At 44.7% G+C, this 18,791-nt stretch overlaps 9 protein-coding genes; 4 read left to right on the top strand and 5 right to left on the bottom strand.

The window, feature by feature from the left end:
* The window catches only part of GSBLH_T00000944001 (uncharacterized protein), a gene marked incomplete at both ends in the record, with an annotated part of 6,360 nt that extends 5,817 nt beyond the window's left edge, over window positions 1-543 (bottom strand). Inside the window, one exon of the mRNA XM_013039240.1 lies at window positions 1-543. This exon is cut by the window's left edge and continues 5,817 nt beyond it. Within this exon, the coding sequence (XP_012894694.1) occupies window positions 1-543 (543 nt within the window).
* Window positions 544-5,445: 4,902 nt separating this feature from the next.
* On the bottom strand, window positions 5,446-6,378 carry GSBLH_T00006156001 (uncharacterized protein; the record flags this gene model as incomplete). The annotated part of the gene is made up of 3 exons (XM_013039239.1): window positions 5,446-5,745; window positions 5,776-6,012; window positions 6,043-6,378. 3 exons carry the CDS (start codon window positions 6,376-6,378, stop codon window positions 5,446-5,448), a joined length of 873 nt encoding a protein of 290 aa, XP_012894693.1.
* An 856-nt stretch (window positions 6,379-7,234) lies between these two features.
* Window positions 7,235-7,674, top strand: GSBLH_T00000943001 (uncharacterized protein; the record flags this gene model as incomplete). Its single annotated transcript, XM_013039238.1, has 3 exons — window positions 7,235-7,297; window positions 7,329-7,538; window positions 7,567-7,674. 3 exons carry the CDS (start codon window positions 7,235-7,237, stop codon window positions 7,672-7,674), a joined length of 381 nt encoding a protein of 126 aa, XP_012894692.1.
* A 115-nt stretch (window positions 7,675-7,789) lies between these two features.
* On the top strand, window positions 7,790-8,239 carry GSBLH_T00000942001 (uncharacterized protein; the record flags this gene model as incomplete). The annotated part of the gene is made up of 1 exon (XM_013039237.1): window positions 7,790-8,239. The coding sequence occupies one exon, from the start codon at window positions 7,790-7,792 to the stop codon at window positions 8,237-8,239; it is 450 nt and encodes a 149-aa protein (XP_012894691.1).
* Window positions 8,240-9,371: 1,132 nt separating this feature from the next.
* On the top strand, window positions 9,372-10,031 carry GSBLH_T00000941001 (uncharacterized protein; the record flags this gene model as incomplete). Its single annotated transcript, XM_013039236.1, has 5 exons — window positions 9,372-9,416; window positions 9,448-9,498; window positions 9,531-9,621; window positions 9,652-9,935; window positions 9,966-10,031. The coding sequence occupies 5 exons, from the start codon at window positions 9,372-9,374 to the stop codon at window positions 10,029-10,031; spliced, it is 537 nt and encodes a 178-aa protein (XP_012894690.1).
* Window positions 10,032-10,437: 406 nt separating this feature from the next.
* Window positions 10,438-12,466, bottom strand: GSBLH_T00000940001 (uncharacterized protein). XM_013039235.1 has 6 exons: window positions 12,405-12,466; window positions 12,188-12,373; window positions 12,102-12,157; window positions 10,816-12,070; window positions 10,720-10,785; window positions 10,438-10,688 (listed from the first exon to the last, which is right to left on the bottom strand). The coding sequence occupies exons 1-6, from the start codon at window positions 12,447-12,449 to the stop codon at window positions 10,461-10,463; spliced, it is 1,836 nt and encodes a 611-aa protein (XP_012894689.1). The 5' UTR covers window positions 12,450-12,466; the 3' UTR covers window positions 10,438-10,460.
* Window positions 12,467-13,060: 594 nt separating this feature from the next.
* On the top strand, window positions 13,061-14,115 carry GSBLH_T00000939001 (uncharacterized protein; the record flags this gene model as incomplete). XM_013039234.1 has 4 exons in its annotated part: window positions 13,061-13,143; window positions 13,178-13,525; window positions 13,557-14,020; window positions 14,064-14,115. Exons 2-4 carry the CDS (start codon window positions 13,292-13,294, stop codon window positions 14,113-14,115), a joined length of 750 nt encoding a protein of 249 aa, XP_012894688.1. The 5' UTR covers window positions 13,061-13,143; window positions 13,178-13,291.
* A 76-nt stretch (window positions 14,116-14,191) lies between these two features.
* On the bottom strand, window positions 14,192-16,629 carry GSBLH_T00000938001 (uncharacterized protein; the record flags this gene model as incomplete). XM_013039233.1 has 6 exons in its annotated part: window positions 14,192-15,226; window positions 15,258-15,539; window positions 15,570-15,641; window positions 15,674-16,240; window positions 16,271-16,419; window positions 16,450-16,629. The coding sequence occupies 3 exons, from the start codon at window positions 16,627-16,629 to the stop codon at window positions 16,111-16,113; spliced, it is 459 nt and encodes a 152-aa protein (XP_012894687.1). The 3' UTR covers window positions 14,192-15,226; window positions 15,258-15,539; window positions 15,570-15,641; window positions 15,674-16,110.
* Window positions 16,630-17,159: 530 nt separating this feature from the next.
* On the bottom strand, window positions 17,160-18,460 carry GSBLH_T00000937001 (uncharacterized protein; the record flags this gene model as incomplete). XM_013039232.1 has 7 exons in its annotated part: window positions 18,330-18,460; window positions 18,212-18,297; window positions 17,691-18,179; window positions 17,574-17,658; window positions 17,406-17,543; window positions 17,246-17,381; window positions 17,160-17,215 (listed from the first exon to the last, which is right to left on the bottom strand). Exons 2-7 carry the CDS (start codon window positions 18,253-18,255, stop codon window positions 17,160-17,162), a joined length of 948 nt encoding a protein of 315 aa, XP_012894686.1. The 5' UTR covers window positions 18,256-18,297; window positions 18,330-18,460.
* Window positions 18,461-18,791: the final 331 nt, after the last annotated feature.

The following is an 18,791-nucleotide window of genomic DNA, read 5'->3' as shown; positions in this document are numbered from 1 at the left end:
ACTATTCGATACGTCACCCCATGAATATGTTGGCGTTGGAGTAGGTGTTGGAGTAGGAGTTGGAGTGGGTGTTGGAGTAGGAGTTGGAGTTGGCGTCATAGTGGGAGTAGGAGTAGGTGTTGGAGTAGGTGTTGGAGTAGGAGTAAGAGTAGGTGTTGGAGTAGGAGTTGGAGTGGGTGTTGGAGTAGGAGTAGGAGTTGGCGTCATAGTGGGAGTAAGAGTAGGTGTTGGAGTAGGTGTTGGAGTAGGAGTAGGAGTCATAGTTGGAGTTGGAGTTGGCGTCATAGTTGGAGTAGGAGTTGAAGTTGGTGTCATAGTGGGTGTTGGAGTAGGAGTAGGTGTAGGAGTTGGCGTCATTGTTGGAATTGGTGTGATAGTTGGAGTAGGAGTTGGCGTCATAGTTGGAGTAGGAGTTGGAGTAGGTGTTGGAGTAGGTGTTGGAGTTGGAGTTGGAGTGGGTGTTGGAGTAGGAGTAGGAGTAGGAGTATTAATCACCTCAACCTCGATTTTCTCATTTTGTCTTTTATTACTTTCAATTACCATTTTGATACTGTAAATAGTACTATTTGAGATTCCAAACCGATACCGAATCAAATTGATATTCCTCATCGATTCACTGCCCAATTCAAATTCCACTCTCTCTAATAGCTCATTGAACACCAATGTATTCACATTAAATGCTGACTTACTTCCAATTCTGATATGCTCTGTATGTGGAAGAGTCAAATCAATACTGCCTGTATCCTCCAATCTTCTACCTCCCTCCACTCCAGACTCCGACTTCGAGAAGCACTTATCCCCAATAACAACTTCTTCGATATTATCTCCATTGATCTCCACAGAATTCACATTCTTAAACGTATTATCTTCAAATACAAGGGATGTCAAATTCGGGTAGTTATTGATTGATAAGGTTTCAGCATTACCAAAAGAATTCTCTTTCACTATGATCTTTTCAGCATCCGATGGAATCACATCCACTGATTCATACAAATCATCGATGTGATAAACATTGCTAGGTACATAGTGTGACAACAATTTATGAACATCTACACGTTATACAAAAATCGTTTTACACATACTATTTACAGTTAAGTAAAAATAATATCCAAATGAATCTGGCAATTCCACACTTTCAAGATTAGGAATGTCTACATTATGATTACAATTACTATCTAGCAATACTGTTGAGTGTAACATTGCGAGGAAAATAGAAACTATATCCTACAGAATGGATCGATGATAACTTCGGAAGATCTATTGTTTATACATCACTCATTACTTGGCGTACCTTCCATCATCAATGCACAAGACACATCATGTTTACCATAGAATGCGCGCTGACCCAGATTGATTGAATGCAATTCAGGAAGATCTAGTCATTAGCACTCACACTCGTGGTATTCCCTACTATTGAAAGCAGCCAACTGGAAATCATAGAATGCAGAATCTCCAAAAGATATCGTGTTGAGCGTAGGAAGATCTATTCAATTACCAACCTGAGAAATACTGCTCCATACCTTCAATTATAAACGATTTTACAGAATAGAAATTATAGGATAATGTGTTCATCACACCTATTTCAAGAGATTTCAAAGAAGGAAGGTTTCTTATCTCAAAGTCACCTCCAAAATCACTAAAGCTAGATTCGCCGATCTGGATTGATTGTAAATGTTTACAATTCAAAATATGGAATGATTTCGATACATCATTTCCGAAATTGCTTGTTCCCTTAGTAAACGACTTCGAACCGATTTTAACAGAATTTAGAGAGTTCAGTCCCTTGAGTTGGAACACAGAAGCAACTTCAAAACATTGGTTTTCTATTTCTATTGTTTTAAGAAAGGGCTTGAAACTTAATCGAAAGCCTGCAATATTGTTATTTCTGAATGACTTGGCAGTGTATGTTGTTTGAAATACACTAACATACGTATTAACAGCATTGTAGTAAAAATGAGCACTAGTACAAATACAGATCAGCAATAAAAATACGAAGAAAATAACAGAAAAATAAATATTACCAAAGAAACAACTCAGTATCCTTTTCGTTCCTTTTCCGGTTTTGGTACTCTTCGAATGCTCATCTCTGAAATAGTCTGCCATTAGTTTTAGGTCAGTTCTGTTGCAAATTGAATTGCCTAATAGTTTAGAGCAACTCCATCGGATAATAATCAGCATAATAGCAATCACTAGAAAAACGAGACCCAGAATCACATCGATCAAAAGTGATGCGATGAACATAGCTATTACTGCCAAGAGTGTAAGCAACAATCCTTCTTTAGAATAACCAGCTAACCAAACTGTCTTCCTGTTTATTTCGTTATTCTTATAGCTTCTGCCTTTTCCATGTTTTCTTCCATTGTTATAACTTCCTTTAAATAATAGAGTTTTCCCATCTGGATAATATTCCTCACCATCACCATTTCGGGGATAATCTAATTCAAAAGAATCCAAGAATCCTCCTTCATAACATTTTTGTCCATTCTCATAATACTCTTCCATTGCAGAGCCATTGAACTGTTTGATCAGTTTAACTTCTTTTCCACTTTTCCACAGGCTGATTCTATTTATACTCCCATTGTTATAAATGTAATGGATCTCAGTGTCCTTTCGTTTATTGTATTTTTTACCGATATATACTAGTTTATCATAATCATCGTATTCTTCCCAGTATCCATTTTTCCCCTTGAATGCAATTGTTCGAGTTATCATCCCATTTTCAAAATGCTTCTTTAACCAAATGCTACGGGGAATATCATAAATTTCGCAATCACCTGACGTAGATATTTCTTTATCTTCCATCCATTCACTAATTCGACATATTTTGTCTTTATCATCGTAGAAATAGCATATTCCTTTCTTTCTTCCATAATCATCTCGCTGAGTAACGCTCAATAGTTTCCTGTTTTCATCGTATTCCTGCCAGTATCCTGGCATTTCTTTTAGAGGAACAATCGTTTCAATTCTTTTCCCTTTATTATAAAATCCGTCAAATATTACATTTCCAGACTCATCATATTCAGTTCCTCGACCTTGACAATAACCGTTGTCAAAATGTCCCTTATACCAAATCCTTCTAGGTTCATCATATATTGTGCAGTATCCCCAACGCCTTGTTTCTCTGTCCTCATTCCATTCACTGATTGTTCGAAGCTTCTCATCACCACCATAGAAATAGCAGATTCCTTTCTTTCTCCCAAAGTCATCACGTTCACTTATACTTATCAGCTTCCAATCCTCATCATACTCCTTCCAATATCCTGGTATTTCTTTTAGAGGCACGATAAATTCAATTCTCTTTCCCTGGTTATAAAAGCCGTCAAAGATCACATTTCCATATTCATCATATTCAGTTCCTCGACCTTGACAATATCCCTTTTTTAATTTACCTTTAAAAAACAGTCTTCCTGACTCATCATTCAATGTACAAGGTCCTGTAGCTACTCCATCCACAAATGTCAATTCTCCTAGAATTAATCCTGCTTTTGAATATATTGTGGATAGTCCATGCATTTCTTCATATCGAAAATGTGTTTTGACAAAGAATCCTTGAAATGGTGATTCCAGTTCAACTTCGATATAATCGCTGCTCTTCTTTGTTGAACGTATTTTTAGCTTTTCAGACACATTGCCTTCCCAAAATTGGACCCGAGTAGACTTTTGCCTTTCATCTTTTCCCATTTCGTATGAGCCAGGATCAGATGTTTCTTTGTTGTTGTTGTTGCTGCTGCTGTTGCTGTATTTTTGGATGTTCATCAAAAATAAATGTAAATCACAAACAGAGCTCAGTTAACATATTCTTGGATTTGGTTATTTCATTGCCCATAGCCATTTCAAAACAGGCATGAAATTGAAAGAATATTACTTTCTAGCCTATAAAGTACACTTAAAGGCAACGAATGAAGATTACCTAGTATACAGCACAGCTAGTTTGTTTTTAATATATATTCATCAAGGCATTACTGCATTCTGTACATCCTATTTAGTAAAGGACCTTCAGCTTTTTTGAACACTTCTCCGTTCTTTTAATATTGTAATAAAAATGGCGATCCGTCAATCATAATCATTGTTTATTACATTACTTTACCAATTTTGCGCCATTCATCTCTCAATGAAGAATATCTCTCTCCATCGATATCCATCCGATAACCATTCCATTTCATCATTATTTCGAACCAAGTTTGACCCATTTCACTCACATTCATCGAAATATCCAAATTCCATAGCATACAATACAATTAATATATATTATTCAATAGTCAGCTTTTCTGGTCATTATGATACGAGTCTCACTATTTTGGTTATTTCTTCATATGGGAACGAAAGATGGATTCTTTCTAGCTTTCTTCACAATTATTACTCTTGTTGCTACTGCAGAGCACACAAAGAATTCGTTCTATGTGAAGAGTATGGATTTCTCTTCTGATCGAAGAAAGAACGTTTTCATTCGTAATAGTGACAATCCCGTTTGTAATATTGTAATATTGTCCGTTACGTTGTAGATTGTGGAGACTTCGAAGCTAATATAGCTCATTACAATGATAGTAGCTATTCCAATCCGGTAATTACTTAGGTTTGCAGCTAAGGTACAATTTTTACGGAGGGAAGATTACGTTTCCCGTGAGGTTTGAAAGACACCAGATCCCAACGAATTGCAGCTATCAATCTGCTGATGGAAGCATATTTTGTTTGGATCTTTTGATGAGGTATATTCCTGTTTATCTCCATTATTTGTAGCTGTAGCATAATCAGTTTTGATTGTATGTGAATTCTTCTGCTGTCATAATAGATAATGTTACTTTTCAGATAGACGACGTGACAGTACAGTTTAATACCGAAAAAGATAGAGATTACTTCGCATGTGAAAGTTCCACAGCCATAGGTCAACGATTGGCGCTAGATTCTGTAAAGTGTAATTCTTCTGTGTTTTCTTTTGTGCAATCATCGATTTTTAATTCATCGTCCCTTACCTATTCATTGCGTATATCTTATTCCCTACTATCGCTCATGTCCAGAAGGTGATGAACTTCTTCTTACAGATTTTTCAGGCAATCACTCGCTTACTCTCGTAGGCACTACCTGTAGTCTCTCTAGATTTGCATCATTGCTAGCGTGCACAGAGACAGCTGTGAATCTCCTTGGAACCTTTCTCACCTTTTTCTTGATTGTCGCATTCCTGTTCTTGCTCATTTTTGCTTACAACAACAAGAAAAAATCAGTCTACGTAGGCAATGGGATCAATGTGAAGGACATTCACTACATCTCAAAGCCTTTCTCCAGCACCATCAATCCATATTCAAAGAAATCGAAAGAGATTCCTCACAATCCCGAGCCCGAACGTCCCACGCGGCAGGTGCTGGAGATCAACACCATCGCCATCCAGCGAGGAGGGACTCGAAGCAGCTTCTTTATCATGTAAATTGTCTCTTTATCAAACAGTTTGTTTCAAGCACGTTCCACAACATAGCGTTTCTTTGTTTCTTCCAGAAATAGATGGATACAATCCCAGCCATTCTGCTCTAAATCGCGAACGAAAAACGGGAGAAGAAGCTTCGACCGCTCTTTCGTTTCTTTTAGGAGTTGCAAGTCAGTTGTGAAGCGACCTCCCGATGCATGACGAAGAAGAAGAGCATGGAGATAGGCTTGCAGCTGATCTCTTGTCGAAGCCGAGGAGTTGAGAGAAATAGCGATTGTGCATTTCGTCTTCTCCGTTCTGTTGATGATGGAGCGATACATCCCCTGTTTCTACAAGTCATTCTCTTCGTCCGATCCAACCAAATCGCAGTAACTCAGCATGTAGTTGCAGTCTCCGAACAGCTGAATCACATCATCGGCTTCCTCCAGGGATCGATAGGCCGACAAAACCGAATGGAGCGACATGCCCAATCGAATATCCGTGCCACAATCGGCCACATGGAGATAAGGCAAATAGTATCGCTCTAGCTTCGCTACCGCCTCTGGCTGATAAATAATGCCTTGACTGCAGTAATCCACGCAGGCTAACTCGCTGCGCTAGAGGTAATGCTCCAAAGTTGAAACGACCTGCGTGTTTAAAGTGGGAAGAGTCACACATCGGAGCGATTTATTCATCGCGTAGAGAGAGAGACAACTCATACAAATCACAGAGGCGAAGATTGTCGACATGCTTTGGTCCCCTAGGAGAGAAGAGACCGAGACACCAAAGAGCATTCCTAGCAGATACACAGCGGACGTTTGGGATCCTTCTTTCGCTGTCACATCTCCGATGTTCATCGCATTTGCAAATCCATAGCGGATTCCGGCTCCCGTCGCGCCATTGGCCAGAAATGAAATGCTTTTGCCAATGTTCGAGATGGTGGCGAGAGCGAGAAAGCAGTTCGGAAAGAGAGGAGTGATCATTTCAAGCCAAGAAGAGAGTTCTTGCGTGAAACTTGAGAAAAGCCTCCATCCTCGAGTATCAGCATCAAACCGATCGCTGACAATCCTAATGTTCACCGCAAATAGAGAGCATTACGCACTGAATACCATGCTTCCTAAGTGTCCTAAGCCATCCTTCAAAATCCAATTTATCACCCCTGCCATGGGCGCAGTTCCAGATATCATTCCCGCAGCAACTCTGTTCAATAAGGACGATGATTGAATCATACAGGAGCGCTTGCGTACTCAATACTCCTCCAGCAAAGCTCAGTCCCATTCCGATAGCGTTCCACAAGCAATACTGCAAATAAGGACCTTTGACAGAAAGGGGATAGTCCTAGATGTCACCTTCTTCTTGCTGCTCCACCTTGGGAAGGAAGATGTAGGCTAGTTCCTGCTTAGAATAATCATAGATTCTGCTACACCATTTCTTTTTGACTGCGGCTTCATTCTACATTTTCATTCTATCTGTTGTGTATACCTGACGAAGTAAAGTCAAACAGTGTTGTTTATTATCGAAGCGCCACTTTCGCTTCTTGCCCTTGTATATCTCACTATATTCAAACCTATTCTTTAGTGTGGATTTAAAAGTAAAACATCTCCTGGTCACTGTTTAGCGATCGGTTCGTTGAATAACAATAAGACAATGTAGTTACTCCGTTTTGTATAATTCCGGGACAATATCCTGTACATTTGATTTTCAAGAATACTCTTTTCACAGCTGCATATCCAGATCGTGAAGAGAGCATTCTTTTCTTACTCAAAAAGAGTTGACAACAAGTGGAATTCCAAAAACCATTGAGGAATAGAGTGTTTACTGTGGTTTATATTAAAGGAAATGAGTGCATCAAGCGGCGCTTACAGTAGGCTAATGGCTTTGAAAGATATGGGCGTTGTGGAAGTAAATGTGAGGATCAGTTCTAATTCGTGAGAATTTCGATGAGATCCGCAAGAAAAAGGTGGTAATTGTTGGAGTCGGAGGGATTGGAAGTGTTACAGCTGAAATGTTAGCACGTTGTGGAATAGGATCCTTGATTTTATTTGATTACGATACAGTAGAGGTCGAAAATATGAATCGCTTATTTTATCGTCCATCTCAGTGTTCCCTCCCTAAAGTGGAAGCTGCCAAGGAAACTCTGCTGGTATTTTTGTAGTACAGTTGCTACATAGTCAATTAATCCTGATGTGGAATATACTTGCTACAATTGTGACATTACAACCAATATCCTATACCATTTCTACCACCTATTTTCCTTTATTCCTATTTTCCTCCTATGAGATATTCTTCAATTGTCTAAAATCGAATTCTGTTGACCTCGTCCTCTCCTGTGTTGATAATTACGCGGCAAGGCAGACAATCAATACCGCCTGCACCAAACTGAATCAGCCGTGGATGGAGAGCGGGGTTTCGGAGGACGCAATGAATGGGCACATTCAGCTCATGCTTCCTGGAAGGACTGCTTGCTTCCAGTGCATTCCACCCGTCGCCGTTTCTTCAGGGATGGATGAAAGTCAAATAAGAAGAAACGGTGCTTGCACAGCTTCGCTTCCTACCACAATGGGCATCATTGCTGGCTTGCTAGCCCAGAATACTCTAAAGTATTTACTAGGTTTTGGTCAGGTATCGTATTACCTCGGCTTTAACTCGCTCACAAACCATTTCCCCACAGGGTTGCTTCTGCCTTGCAAAGATTGTGAGAATCCTGATTGTCTCTTGTTGCAAAAGCAATATGCAGGGAAGTGGAAGCCACAGGTATGGGAAAGGAAGGTGGTAGTTGAAGAATCTACAGAGGAAGCGGAGTGGGGTATAACATATCTTTATAAAAATGGTATTGTTCCGTAACAAAGCAAGGTGGATGCAGAAGGATGTGAAGAAGAAAGAGGCAAAGCAGTCCCCAATTCGGTATCAAGTCTTCCAAACTCAGCAGATAACACAGATTTAGAGAGTTTGTTAAATGAGTTCAATAGTCTGTATATTTGTTTCCTGGAATAATCTCCTCATGATGTTTATTTTAGTGTTTAGGTCTCACTTTCTAATAGAATCAATCGAACTCAGTATTCCATAATTCATCCCTATTTTAAGTTCATTGTGTTTAATGTACTATCTTACATTATTTGTGTCTTTGTCATTAAAATTAATATTTTCTTTTAAATTCTATCTTGGAAAGAGTTATGGAGCTATCTCATAGTCCAGAACACCCCGTCCAGGTTCCACTAATGAACATACCAACTCGTGTTTGTCAAACTTGTGGTGTGGCAAAAAGCCTGGATCACTTTGTTAGCATGTACACAGAGGCGTCTACCTCAAACTGTGATCTTTGTCGTCAACATCAACGTGAAGCTTATCGATGTAAACTCCGTTTTTTACTCCTTACGACTAGTAAAGCAACTTAAGAAGAAGAAATTGAACATGTCTAGACTACGTACACATGATCTAAGAAGCAGCGCAAAAATAAAGAATCTAGAGGATGTGTCCTCCTCGATTCCCTTAAATTCTCCTGTATCTAGTCCATCTTCACTTCAGTTTGAATCGAAATGTTCATCAAATAACCTCGATGGCATGTTTCAAGTCAATACTCCTTCACTTTGTGTACCTTCTCAACGTTGGCTTCCTTGCCTTATCGATATTTCAGCTACCACTGTATACATGGCCAGGGCATTAAGCAGCCGCCCGTTTTTAGGAATTAGTCAATAGTTGTATTTTACTTGGGTTGTTTGTTGAATAATCATAGTCGGGGGAATAACTGGAATTCCAGAAAAGTACACTTTGATTAAAGCGTAGGCAATATCGACTACACCAGCAGCTATGCAGTCAGATAATCAGGCAAACAAAAAGAAAAAGCAGGTTATCATTATTCTCGAGGGTGCCTGTCTTGAAACTGTGAAATCAAAGAAAGTGGGTAATTTGATTCTCTTTTAAGTCATAGGGCTATGTTCTCTTGAATGCAGACGACCATAAAGGAATTCTCAAGAAGATGGGAAGAGATGCCTCGGAGTCCCGTCCTGATATTTGCCATCAAGTATGACTTTCTGTAATTTCTTAATTTGTAGTGTTTGCTCACTTTACAAGATTCTGTCCTGAACAAGGCAGGAATGCTTCGTGTATCCATCGGTTAGAGCTTGCTTAGTTGTAGATATTTATTCATACATCCCAAAATGTCCTTATTGAAGTGAATCCTAAACTACGAGTTCCTCGAACATTCAAACGATTTGGCAGCATGATTGGTTCTAACGCGGTGGTCCAATGATAACTAGTGCAATTGCTCGACAAGAGAAAGATTCGTTCTCACAGTGGTGAAGATTGGCTCATGAAAGTCATAAAGAATCCTATCACAGATCATTTACCTACGGGAGCTCATATTTTCGGAACCTCTGTGACTGGAACGTTAGTCGACCCTCTCGACTTTGTCGAGGTGCTCAACGAGAATACGGACGCCAACAAGAACGTTGATTCCTTCGTTTTTGTGTTTGGTGCGTTTGCTCATGGTCATCTGAACCTGGATTACATCGAGACTATGCTATCGTTCTCTCAATACCCTGTAAGGATTGGTGGTTTGCGTGACGAGTAGTTGAGTGGATCGGTGGCATGTGGCAAGTTGATGAATGCTTTTGAAGAAGTCTGGAAACTTCATTAGTCTTTTATTTTATCCTGTGTTGTTTGTTAATCGAGTTGTGGTTTTTCACATGATGTGGGTTATGGATTTGATTATGAGGTTTTTTATGTTTAAGTGAGAGGTTTTTCCTCTATTTTAACGAAGTGAGCGAATGTTTTGGGGGCAACAGTAGATTCGACACTTTTATTGCTATGATGTTGAATGATGCGGATTGAAAAGACCTGAATCGTGATGACTTACTTTGATTTCAGTAACAGCAGAACAATCCTCACTATTCTATCAGCCATCGTTCCTTCTTCCAACAATCGTCCTCTCTTCATTACCCTTTTCAATCACTCTCTCTTCAGCCCCAATCCCCATCCAACACACAACACAACACAACACAACACAACACAACACAACACAACACTTCTCCAACAAACACTCCCCCAAAACTCTCTGTCCCTTCCCTTAATCCTGCATGAAGAAATAGTTTCCGCTCGCCTTCTGCTCCTTATCCTTCTGCGAGTCCATCTTGTTAATTCTCGGTCTGTAGTTATTCGGGTCGCGTCGGAACGTGATCGACAGATGCTTCAAGAATCGGTTCATTCCCGTCAGCAAGCTCTCCGGCGACTTCGCCGTGCACTCCACGCCCGGCTGTCCCTCGTACACCACCACGCGATCGGCCAGATAGGTCGCCTACAATCATGATGCGGTCTCTTCGTCCTACCATAATAAAATCGTGCTCTACGATGAACGCTGTGCGCTTCGCGTGCAGAATGAATCGCTTGATAATCTACGTCTCACCGCCGCTCTCCTCGCCCACTCGCGCGCACACAATACGCTGCTCGGAGTCCAAATACGCCGACGGCTCATCGATCAGATAGATATTCGCGGGCTTGCCGAGCGCCAGCACCAGCGCCACGCGCTGCAGCTCACCTCCCGACAGCACGGACAGCGGCTGGTCCATGATTCCGTCGAGATTCATCGGCTTCAGCACGTCGGTTTGGAACTGCGGGTGGATGTACGCGGCGCGGATCTTCGTCTGGAAGAGGTCCTCCACGGAGCCCTGGAACTTCGGAGAGATCGTCTGCGGCTTGTACGACACGGAGAGCGCGGGGATGGACGGGGCGCGGCCAGCCTCCTCCTCGTCGCTCTTCATGAGTCCGGCGAGCATGCGGATGAAGGTGGTCTTGCCGGTTCCGTTCTCTCCGAGCATCACGATGATCTCCGACTCGCTGAAGTTGCCCTTCTCCACGTGCAGAACGAACTTGTGTCCCTTCCCCTGCAGCGTCTTCGTCATCGCCTCGTACTCGTACAGACTGTCGCGCTTGCCCTTCTTCACGTCGTCCGCCGTCTGCGCCACCTTGAAGGTCAGCTCCAGCTCGCGGAAGCGGAGGTTCTCGGTGGGGACGAAGCCCGCGAGGAACACGTTGATGCCATCGCGCACGTTGAACGGCATCGTGACCACGCCGTACGCGCCGGGACGGCCGTACAGCACGCAGACGAAGTCGGAGAGATAGTCCAGCACGGCGAGGTCGTGCTCCACGACGATCACGTACACGCCGTCCTTCGCCTCCAGCACCGAGCGGATCACTTCGGCGGCGCGCAGACGCTGCTTGACGTCCAGGTAGGACGACGGCTCGTCGAACATGTACACGTCCGACTTCGCCATGGCGGTGATCGCGATCGCGAAGCGCTGAAGCTCACCGCCAGAGAGCTGGTCGATGTCACGACTCATGAGGTGGTTCAGCTCCAGCACAGAGCAGATCGAGTCGCGGATCCCACGCTTGTCGCGCGCGTTGATCAGCTTCTCCACTTGCCCGCGGAGATGCTTCGGAATGATGTCCACGTACTGGATCTTCGTCACCGCCGTCAGATCGTCCAACAGAATTCGCTTTAAGTAGTTCTGCAACTCACTGCCGCGGTAATACTTCAAAATGTCTTCCCAATCCGGAGGGTTGTTGAAGCTACCCAGGTTCGGCTTCAGCTTGCCCGCAAGGATCTTCAGGGCTGTCGACTTACCGATACCGTTCGTTCCGACCAAACCTAACACTTGATTCGGACGAGGAATGGGAAGTCTAGTGTTGGACCATTCGATCGTATTCCTACCTGTGCAGCTTGAAAGAGTTCGGTCCGAATCGGTGTGTCGTTTCGTTCTCAAGACTCTAGAGGTCGATTTCACAACACTGACCTACTTTAGGAAGATTGATAATGCTGATTGCCTTGTAGGGGCATTTCTTCACACAAATACCACATCCAATGCACAGCTCTTCCGAGATGAAACTGATCTTGGAGGTAGACTTGACTTCTACACACAGCTTCCCCATCTTCACAAGGGGACAGTATCTCTTACATTCCAAATTGCAACGGCTAGGTTTACACTAGCAATCACCTCAAACCCTCCGCACCCACCTTTTCACCATCCACAATAGCGATACGAGTGCTTGCTTCCGACATTGCTTCCAACGAATCACGAAAGGACGAGTTTGATGTAGAACATCAAACTGCGAACTGATTGGACGCACTAATTCCACCATTTATCGTTTTCAAATCAACTGTGAATACAATTCGTTGAACAGTACTAGATACTGAATTTAGAGTTTGTGCCGACAAAGCTCTGAGTTATTTGTGGACTACTTCTTGTGTATTTTGGTTTGCTGAATATCTTGAATATTAATTGTATTCGTCATATAGTGGTACTTGCCGTGTGTTCAGTTTGACCTCTAGAGTATCTATGAATGAGAGCTCAGCTCCTCAAAGTACAGAGTATGGGCTTCCTTGTATTGATTCCCGTCTAGGAATGATTCTCTAAAAGTGACATTGTCCAGAATTGGACCCAACAAAGATTCTTCAGAATATACTATAAAGCCTGCTAGTTCTATACAAATACAAGACATTACTACGGAAGTGGTAACTGTTACCCCCACAAGTGTCCCTTCTCTTTCACCCAATGAGCTGTCTGATTCTACAGACGGATCCTATATATCTGAGATTCAGGATGGAAAGCGGAAAGCTACTCATCTGGCTAGTATAAATCGTTTTGGTGCTTCTTTCATTTTTATTTATAGGAGAACCGACAATAATATCCGAAATCCCATTATTGAAGGGAAAGTACTATGTCGAAAACGACCATTGCTGCTGGAAAGGCCGCGTTTTTTGTTTTATTTACTTTGATTATTTGGTAGTGGGGTAATTCTATAAACGGGAAGCATGTCGGCCCAACGAGCGAGTTTTACTATATATCAAAACAAGCCAAATCGATCATTCCGTATTCTGGAGTGTATCGTGGCTACTTTTGGATGAAGTACGTGCCTCCGAAGAAGATTTCGGAGACGGATATGCACGTTCAGTTCACCGAGAAGGAAGGGAAGTACATCGTTTCTGGCTCTGGCTCGAATCGTTTTGGTCAGTACGATCTCTCGGGATTTTTCGATCCCGCGACGCAGGAAATGGCCTGCACTCGCATTTATCACATCAATCGGCCTCGCCACACTGATTCCGTCATTCCGAAAGAGTCGCGCCTCACTCGGAATGTTCGGGCTTTCCTTCCCGGCTGACTTGTAGTCGTCTCTTCTGAAAGACAACATTAAAATTCCGCCGTCCGTACCTCCAGCCCTTCACTTATGCTATCGACTCCACATGAAGATGCAGTCCAACAAGTTCGCGAGTCCCTTCCTGCACCCCGTCGATCCTGTGGCTCTCAACATTCCGGACTACTTCGACATCATCAAGAATCCGATGGATTTCGGAACCATTTATCAGCGGCTCATTAACGGCCAGATCACGACGGAAGCGGAATACGTGAAGCTGATGGAGCTCGTCTTCACCAACGCCATCACATACAACAAGCCACAAGACGATGTTGCCTTTATGGCTCACGAGCTGCAGGCCTATTTCGACAAAGAATACACGCAGATGAAGCGGCAGGCGAGCATGATGGAGGACGACGGGTTTATCATCACGCGAGGCCGGTCGTCGAAGCGGCTGAACAGCGCCGATTCGTTCTCTGGCTCGCAACCTTCACGGCTGTATTCGCTCCGAAACAGCAGCTCGATCGGACTGGTGGAAAAGCGGCCGCGCGTCGAGCTGCCTGTGGACGTGGAGCCCTTTCAGTGGTCTGTAGTGGAGGCGATCGTGAAGAAGGTGAAGGAGCAGTACGAACAGTTTTATTGCCTTGTTTGTTTGGGAACAAACACCGAATTCGTTTGACTGAGCGAGATTGATGTACTTCTGGATCGTTTGAATGAATTCTTCTTCTTCTTCGGCCGAAGGCAGTGCAACTACGAACGATTTCGTGTAATCCGAGCTCTGGCCGGGTCGGATCGCCACGCAATACGGATGTTTGGCGTCGGAATTGATCGGCGTTCTCTACGACACAGCGCCCTCTCGCCTCTACCTGCACCATCGCATCCACCAGGAGTATTTCCTTCATCTTCCGCTCGTTCCGCTTTTCGTTGGGGTACATTCGAATCGAGTATCGATCCACCACAAAGAACGACATCAGCCACGTTCGCCAGAAGCTTCCTTGGCGGAACGGCAGCGTAAACGTGATCTCCTCCGTCTGCTCCTGTGCTCCCTCCTCCGCCTCGCCCTCGCCCTCGCCCTCGCCTTCGCCTTCTCCCTGCTCTTCCGCCTCGGCTTCTCCCTGCGCTGCCTTTCCGTTGAAAATGGCGTCGTCCTGCAGCTCCAGCGCTTCCTCTTCCTCCAGCTCCTGCAGAATGGCTTCCGTGGACGGATCGGGCTGCGAGTATCCGGAAATGCTGTGCGGATCGCTCACACGCGTCTCGCCCAGCACGTCGTCTACGCCGGTATCCATCGTGGGGAGAGGAGGCTGGTAGGAGATGGGCTGCGGGAGGACGGAGGGAGGGAGAGAAGCGGGCTGAGCGACGGAGGGGACAGCAGAGACGGACGTGGAGGAGAGAGAAGGGGGCGGGACGGACGTGGAGGAGGACAGAGGGACCGAGAGAGGGACCGAGACGGAGGAGAGGGGAGTTGAGAGAGGGACCGAGACGGGGACATACGATGGCGTCGAGGTCGAAAGGGAGGCAGAAACAGAAGCAGAAATAGAAGCAGAAACAGAAGCAGACGCAGACGCAGACGCAGACGCGGACGCAGACACAGATGCAGATGGAGCGACGGGCGTACCGAGCGGAGTTGAAGCAGGAGTGCCGCCCGGAATGTTGATATAGAGACTGCTGGAAATGGGTTTTGAATTACTATGGCACATGGGATTACTCTGAGGAGAAATGGGGGAGAAAGTAGTACCATGACGATTGTAGTTGAATTCGAACTTGGAGGAATCAGCTTCTTCTTGGGAGGCTCCATTAAGGGGAAAACGGCGATGTTACACAGGTATCGTGTTTGTTTCTGATCGCAAAAGCGCTTACGATAGCATCCTTCGCAGAGGACATAAGGAAGAGTACACTTGACGACTTCACTCCCAGAGTCACAAGTAACACCGATCAATTTCCATTGTGTGTATGGCTGCGCGCTGCACGCACAGCAGCACAACTTTAAATCTGGATTTGTTGAGAGTGGAGTAGATAACTACGACTTAGCCAACAGGATAAAAACCACATAGCGATCATCAAACAATAAATTATTTGCCTTTAGAACACTTAGAACGAGTTGTCCTTGCTCGGATTCAGGCTATTCAGTTGAACCCCTTTTAAAAATCATACCTTGATATAGAAATTGTCAAGATACTCCACAATGCTCTTTTTATTGATATAGCTCCGAGCACTCTCCACGATCTAGTTCAAAACATCCAGACATCAAATTGTACCTTTTTCCTATAATCACTGCAATACTGATTATTTACACTCATTTATTTTGAACGTGCTTTTTCTTTCACGACGCTATGTTAAGTAGTGTATTTCGAAACAGAAAACAGGTCCCATGTAGTCTAGCAGGTTAGGATAGCGGGTTTTCACCTCGCCGACCCGGGTTCGAGTCCCGGCATGGGAGCTTTTTTGTTTATTTTTTTTCATAGAGCTTGGTGTTATCATAAAACTCTTTTCATTTCTCATTCCCATCCTAATTTCTATAAACATGGAAATGCACATTTTAGCTCGCCATAACACTGCATACGATTCAATCTCCATTGCCTTCTGTTTACTCAACAAACATGCCAATCACGTCTGCTTCTTCTATGATCATCTCTTCTATCACGATAATCGCTTCGTCGATCGTCTCGTCTGCTTCGATAGTCACTCGAATGATAATAATAATCTCTCCTATCATCGTCTCTATCGTCTCATCTCCTCCATTCCTCTCACCTTCTGTCTCGCTTCGCCTTCTTTGGACGCGTCGCGCGCGTTTTTCCCAATCCACCTCCCAATCGAGCAGGCAGCCATTTCCGCACCGTGCGTCCGCGCTCCACATCCACGATCAGCTTTCTCTCGTCCAGTGGGTGGCGACGCAGCCTCTATCGCTGAGCAGCGAAACGAACCACTACCTTGTAGGCTGTCGTCATGTCGTTGGAGTAGGTGTATTCCACGAAGGCGTATCCGCGAGATTTGCCATCGTGGTCCTTTACGATCACCAGACTCTCGATCGGTCCGTATTTCTCACAGAGCTCGCGAAGACGATTCTCCTGCGTTAGGTAAGATAAGTTTCCTATAAAGAGTGTGTTCATCGGGTGCTTTGTAGCGTTAGGGTTCTTATCGGGAGCATCTAGACGTGAGAGGCTTGAAAGGGGGAGGGAACATTCTTTGATCTTTTCTGCAAGCTCTGCTTTGTGCTGTTCGAGACGAGCTTTTCGAAACGCTTCTCTTTTGCTAACAGTGTCTTCCTTCTTGATTTCTACAGGAGGCGCGACTGGCTCGGGTTCGTTATCGAACTAACGATCACGCGATCAATCGGAAAGCGCCTACTTCACTAAGCTCCTTCGCAAGACCCGTCATGGGTCGAGGCTCCTTTTTATCAGGAGTCGGAATCTGCTCAAACTGGATATCAGGAATAAACAGCATTTTCAAATCTAGAGATGATACATCCTCCGAAATGGCACAATCCGGCAAGCCGCTGAATACGGTGATTCCACGACGATCTCCAGAACGATTCCCTCCTTGCCGACCACGATTACTCATACTAATCGATTTGTAACCAAAAAAGTGTCCATTTCCAGGAAAAGCGACGGAATCCAACAAACATCAAACTATTATATTATTACGTAGAAGTCATCTTGTCACCCACACGGAACCATTCTTTCAAAAGTTCATACACTACATCTCATCTCCTTCGTCCTCTCCCACTCATATATTTCATACTAATAGCAGGAACTGCCTTCATATAATTCGCCGAAATCCCGCGATACAGTCCGCGAAGGCCTCTTCTCTGCACAATCTGCTTAATGCAGTCGCCCACTCCCTTATACTCCTTGTAATGCACCTTCCCCTCCAGCTCCTGCGGTACCGGCATTCCCTGCGCCTGCAGCTTGGTCCTGACCAGTTGGAAGGGGTAGGCGATGGTCTGTCCGCATATGCTGGAGAGCGCGCCGCAAACCAGCACGGAGCACACGCCTTTGTGCTGATTGGAGCGCGTGAAGTGATCCTACGGGTGAAGGAAGGGCTGTGTGTGCACGGTGAGATAGGAGTAGACCATGAGCTCGACGCCCGAGTAGGGAATGATGCCGAGAATGGACGCGAGCATGCCTTTGTAGAGAGCTCTGCAATGAACGGAGCGGATGAATGAACCTACAGAGCGCCCTCGCGACGGACGGTCTGGTTGACCACGTCCCAGACACCGCGATAGAGCCCTGGCTGGGAGAGGGCGATGCGGGTTTTGATGACTTCCAACGGGTAGACGATGGTCTGACTCACCAGTCCGGCGACAGAGCCAGTCACAAAGCGAGTGAGGATGTCGGCGTGCTCTGTGTCGATGTTGAGACGGGCTCGAAGGAGCTCGTATACGTAGAATCGAATCGCTGTTTCCGGAAAGAGCTTCACGCAATTCACCCCGTTTCCTTTCCAATAACCCAGGATCCCACTCTCGGAGTAGATCTTGCGCGCACTTCCGAGGAAGCGCAACGCGTGCTCTCCGTGAGAGGCCTGCATCAGAACTTTTATGCGGTCAAGCGGAGCCGTCACAGTACGACTCACAGCACCCGCTATTCCCCCTGCTAGGAAAATACGCAGGGATAGCGTTTTCTCTGACCAAATAAAAGAAACAACGGGCGAATGAACATCTCTGGAACCTCACACTCCAAACGAATCTCCTACACAGAATTTTCCTTACGGTTGTTATTTTCCTCTTGCAAACCCATTCAATCCAAAAATGGTAAAATACAGACTAGTTGGATCTCTCTCTACGAAATCACTCACTCCACCCGCCCCATACTCGGCAAATGTAATACTAGCTAAACTAACTGGAAAACCTACATCGTCAACCAGGGTGGTGTCCCTACAGTAGTACCCTTCCTAACGCAATCGCAGTCCAAAAGGCGTCCTACGAACCGAAGGAGCGCCTCAACAAACAGAAAAAGTACCATCTCCAAAAATCCTCACTTTTCGATTTCAACAAACACTCCAAATCATAGCACAATTACAATTTCTCTGAATCTCGACGCTCTATGTGCTTCCTGGAGGCATTGACGGAGCCCCCTGTCCGGCGGGAGGCATTCCTTGCGGCATGGGAGGCATGCCCTGGAACATCATTCCAGGCCTCGGAGGCATCATCATGCCCGGTCTTGGAGGCATCATCATGCCCGGAGGCATCATTCCATTGGGAGGTACAGGGCGAGACGCGTCCGCTGTTCCAGGAACACCCGGAGCGCCCGGAGCGCCGGGAACTCCAGGAGCA

This window comes from Blastocystis hominis, assembly GCF_000151665.1.
Source record: "Blastocystis hominis, Singapore isolate B (sub-type 7) whole genome shotgun sequence assembly, scaffold_1".
Taxonomy (NCBI): Eukaryota; class Bigyra; order Opalinata; family Blastocystidae; genus Blastocystis; species Blastocystis hominis.
Note: the sequence above shows the minus strand (reverse complement) of the source record. Positions and strands in the feature narration are given on the sequence as shown.

Bases quoted from the DNA above. Each gene is read 5' to 3' on its own strand.
- GSBLH_T00000940001 (XM_013039235.1), bottom strand. From the start codon at position 12,449: ATGTCGGAAGCAAGCACTCGTATCGCTATTGTGGATGGTGAAAAG. The intron at 12,374-12,404 runs GTGGGTGCGGAG...GGTGATTGCTAG, and splicing joins CTATTGTGGATGGTGAAAAG to TGTAAACCTAGCCGTTGCAA. The intron at 10,786-10,815 runs GTGGGCGAGGAG...GGTGAGACGTAG, and splicing joins AGCGTATTGTGTGCGCGCGA to ATTATCAAGCGATTCATTCT.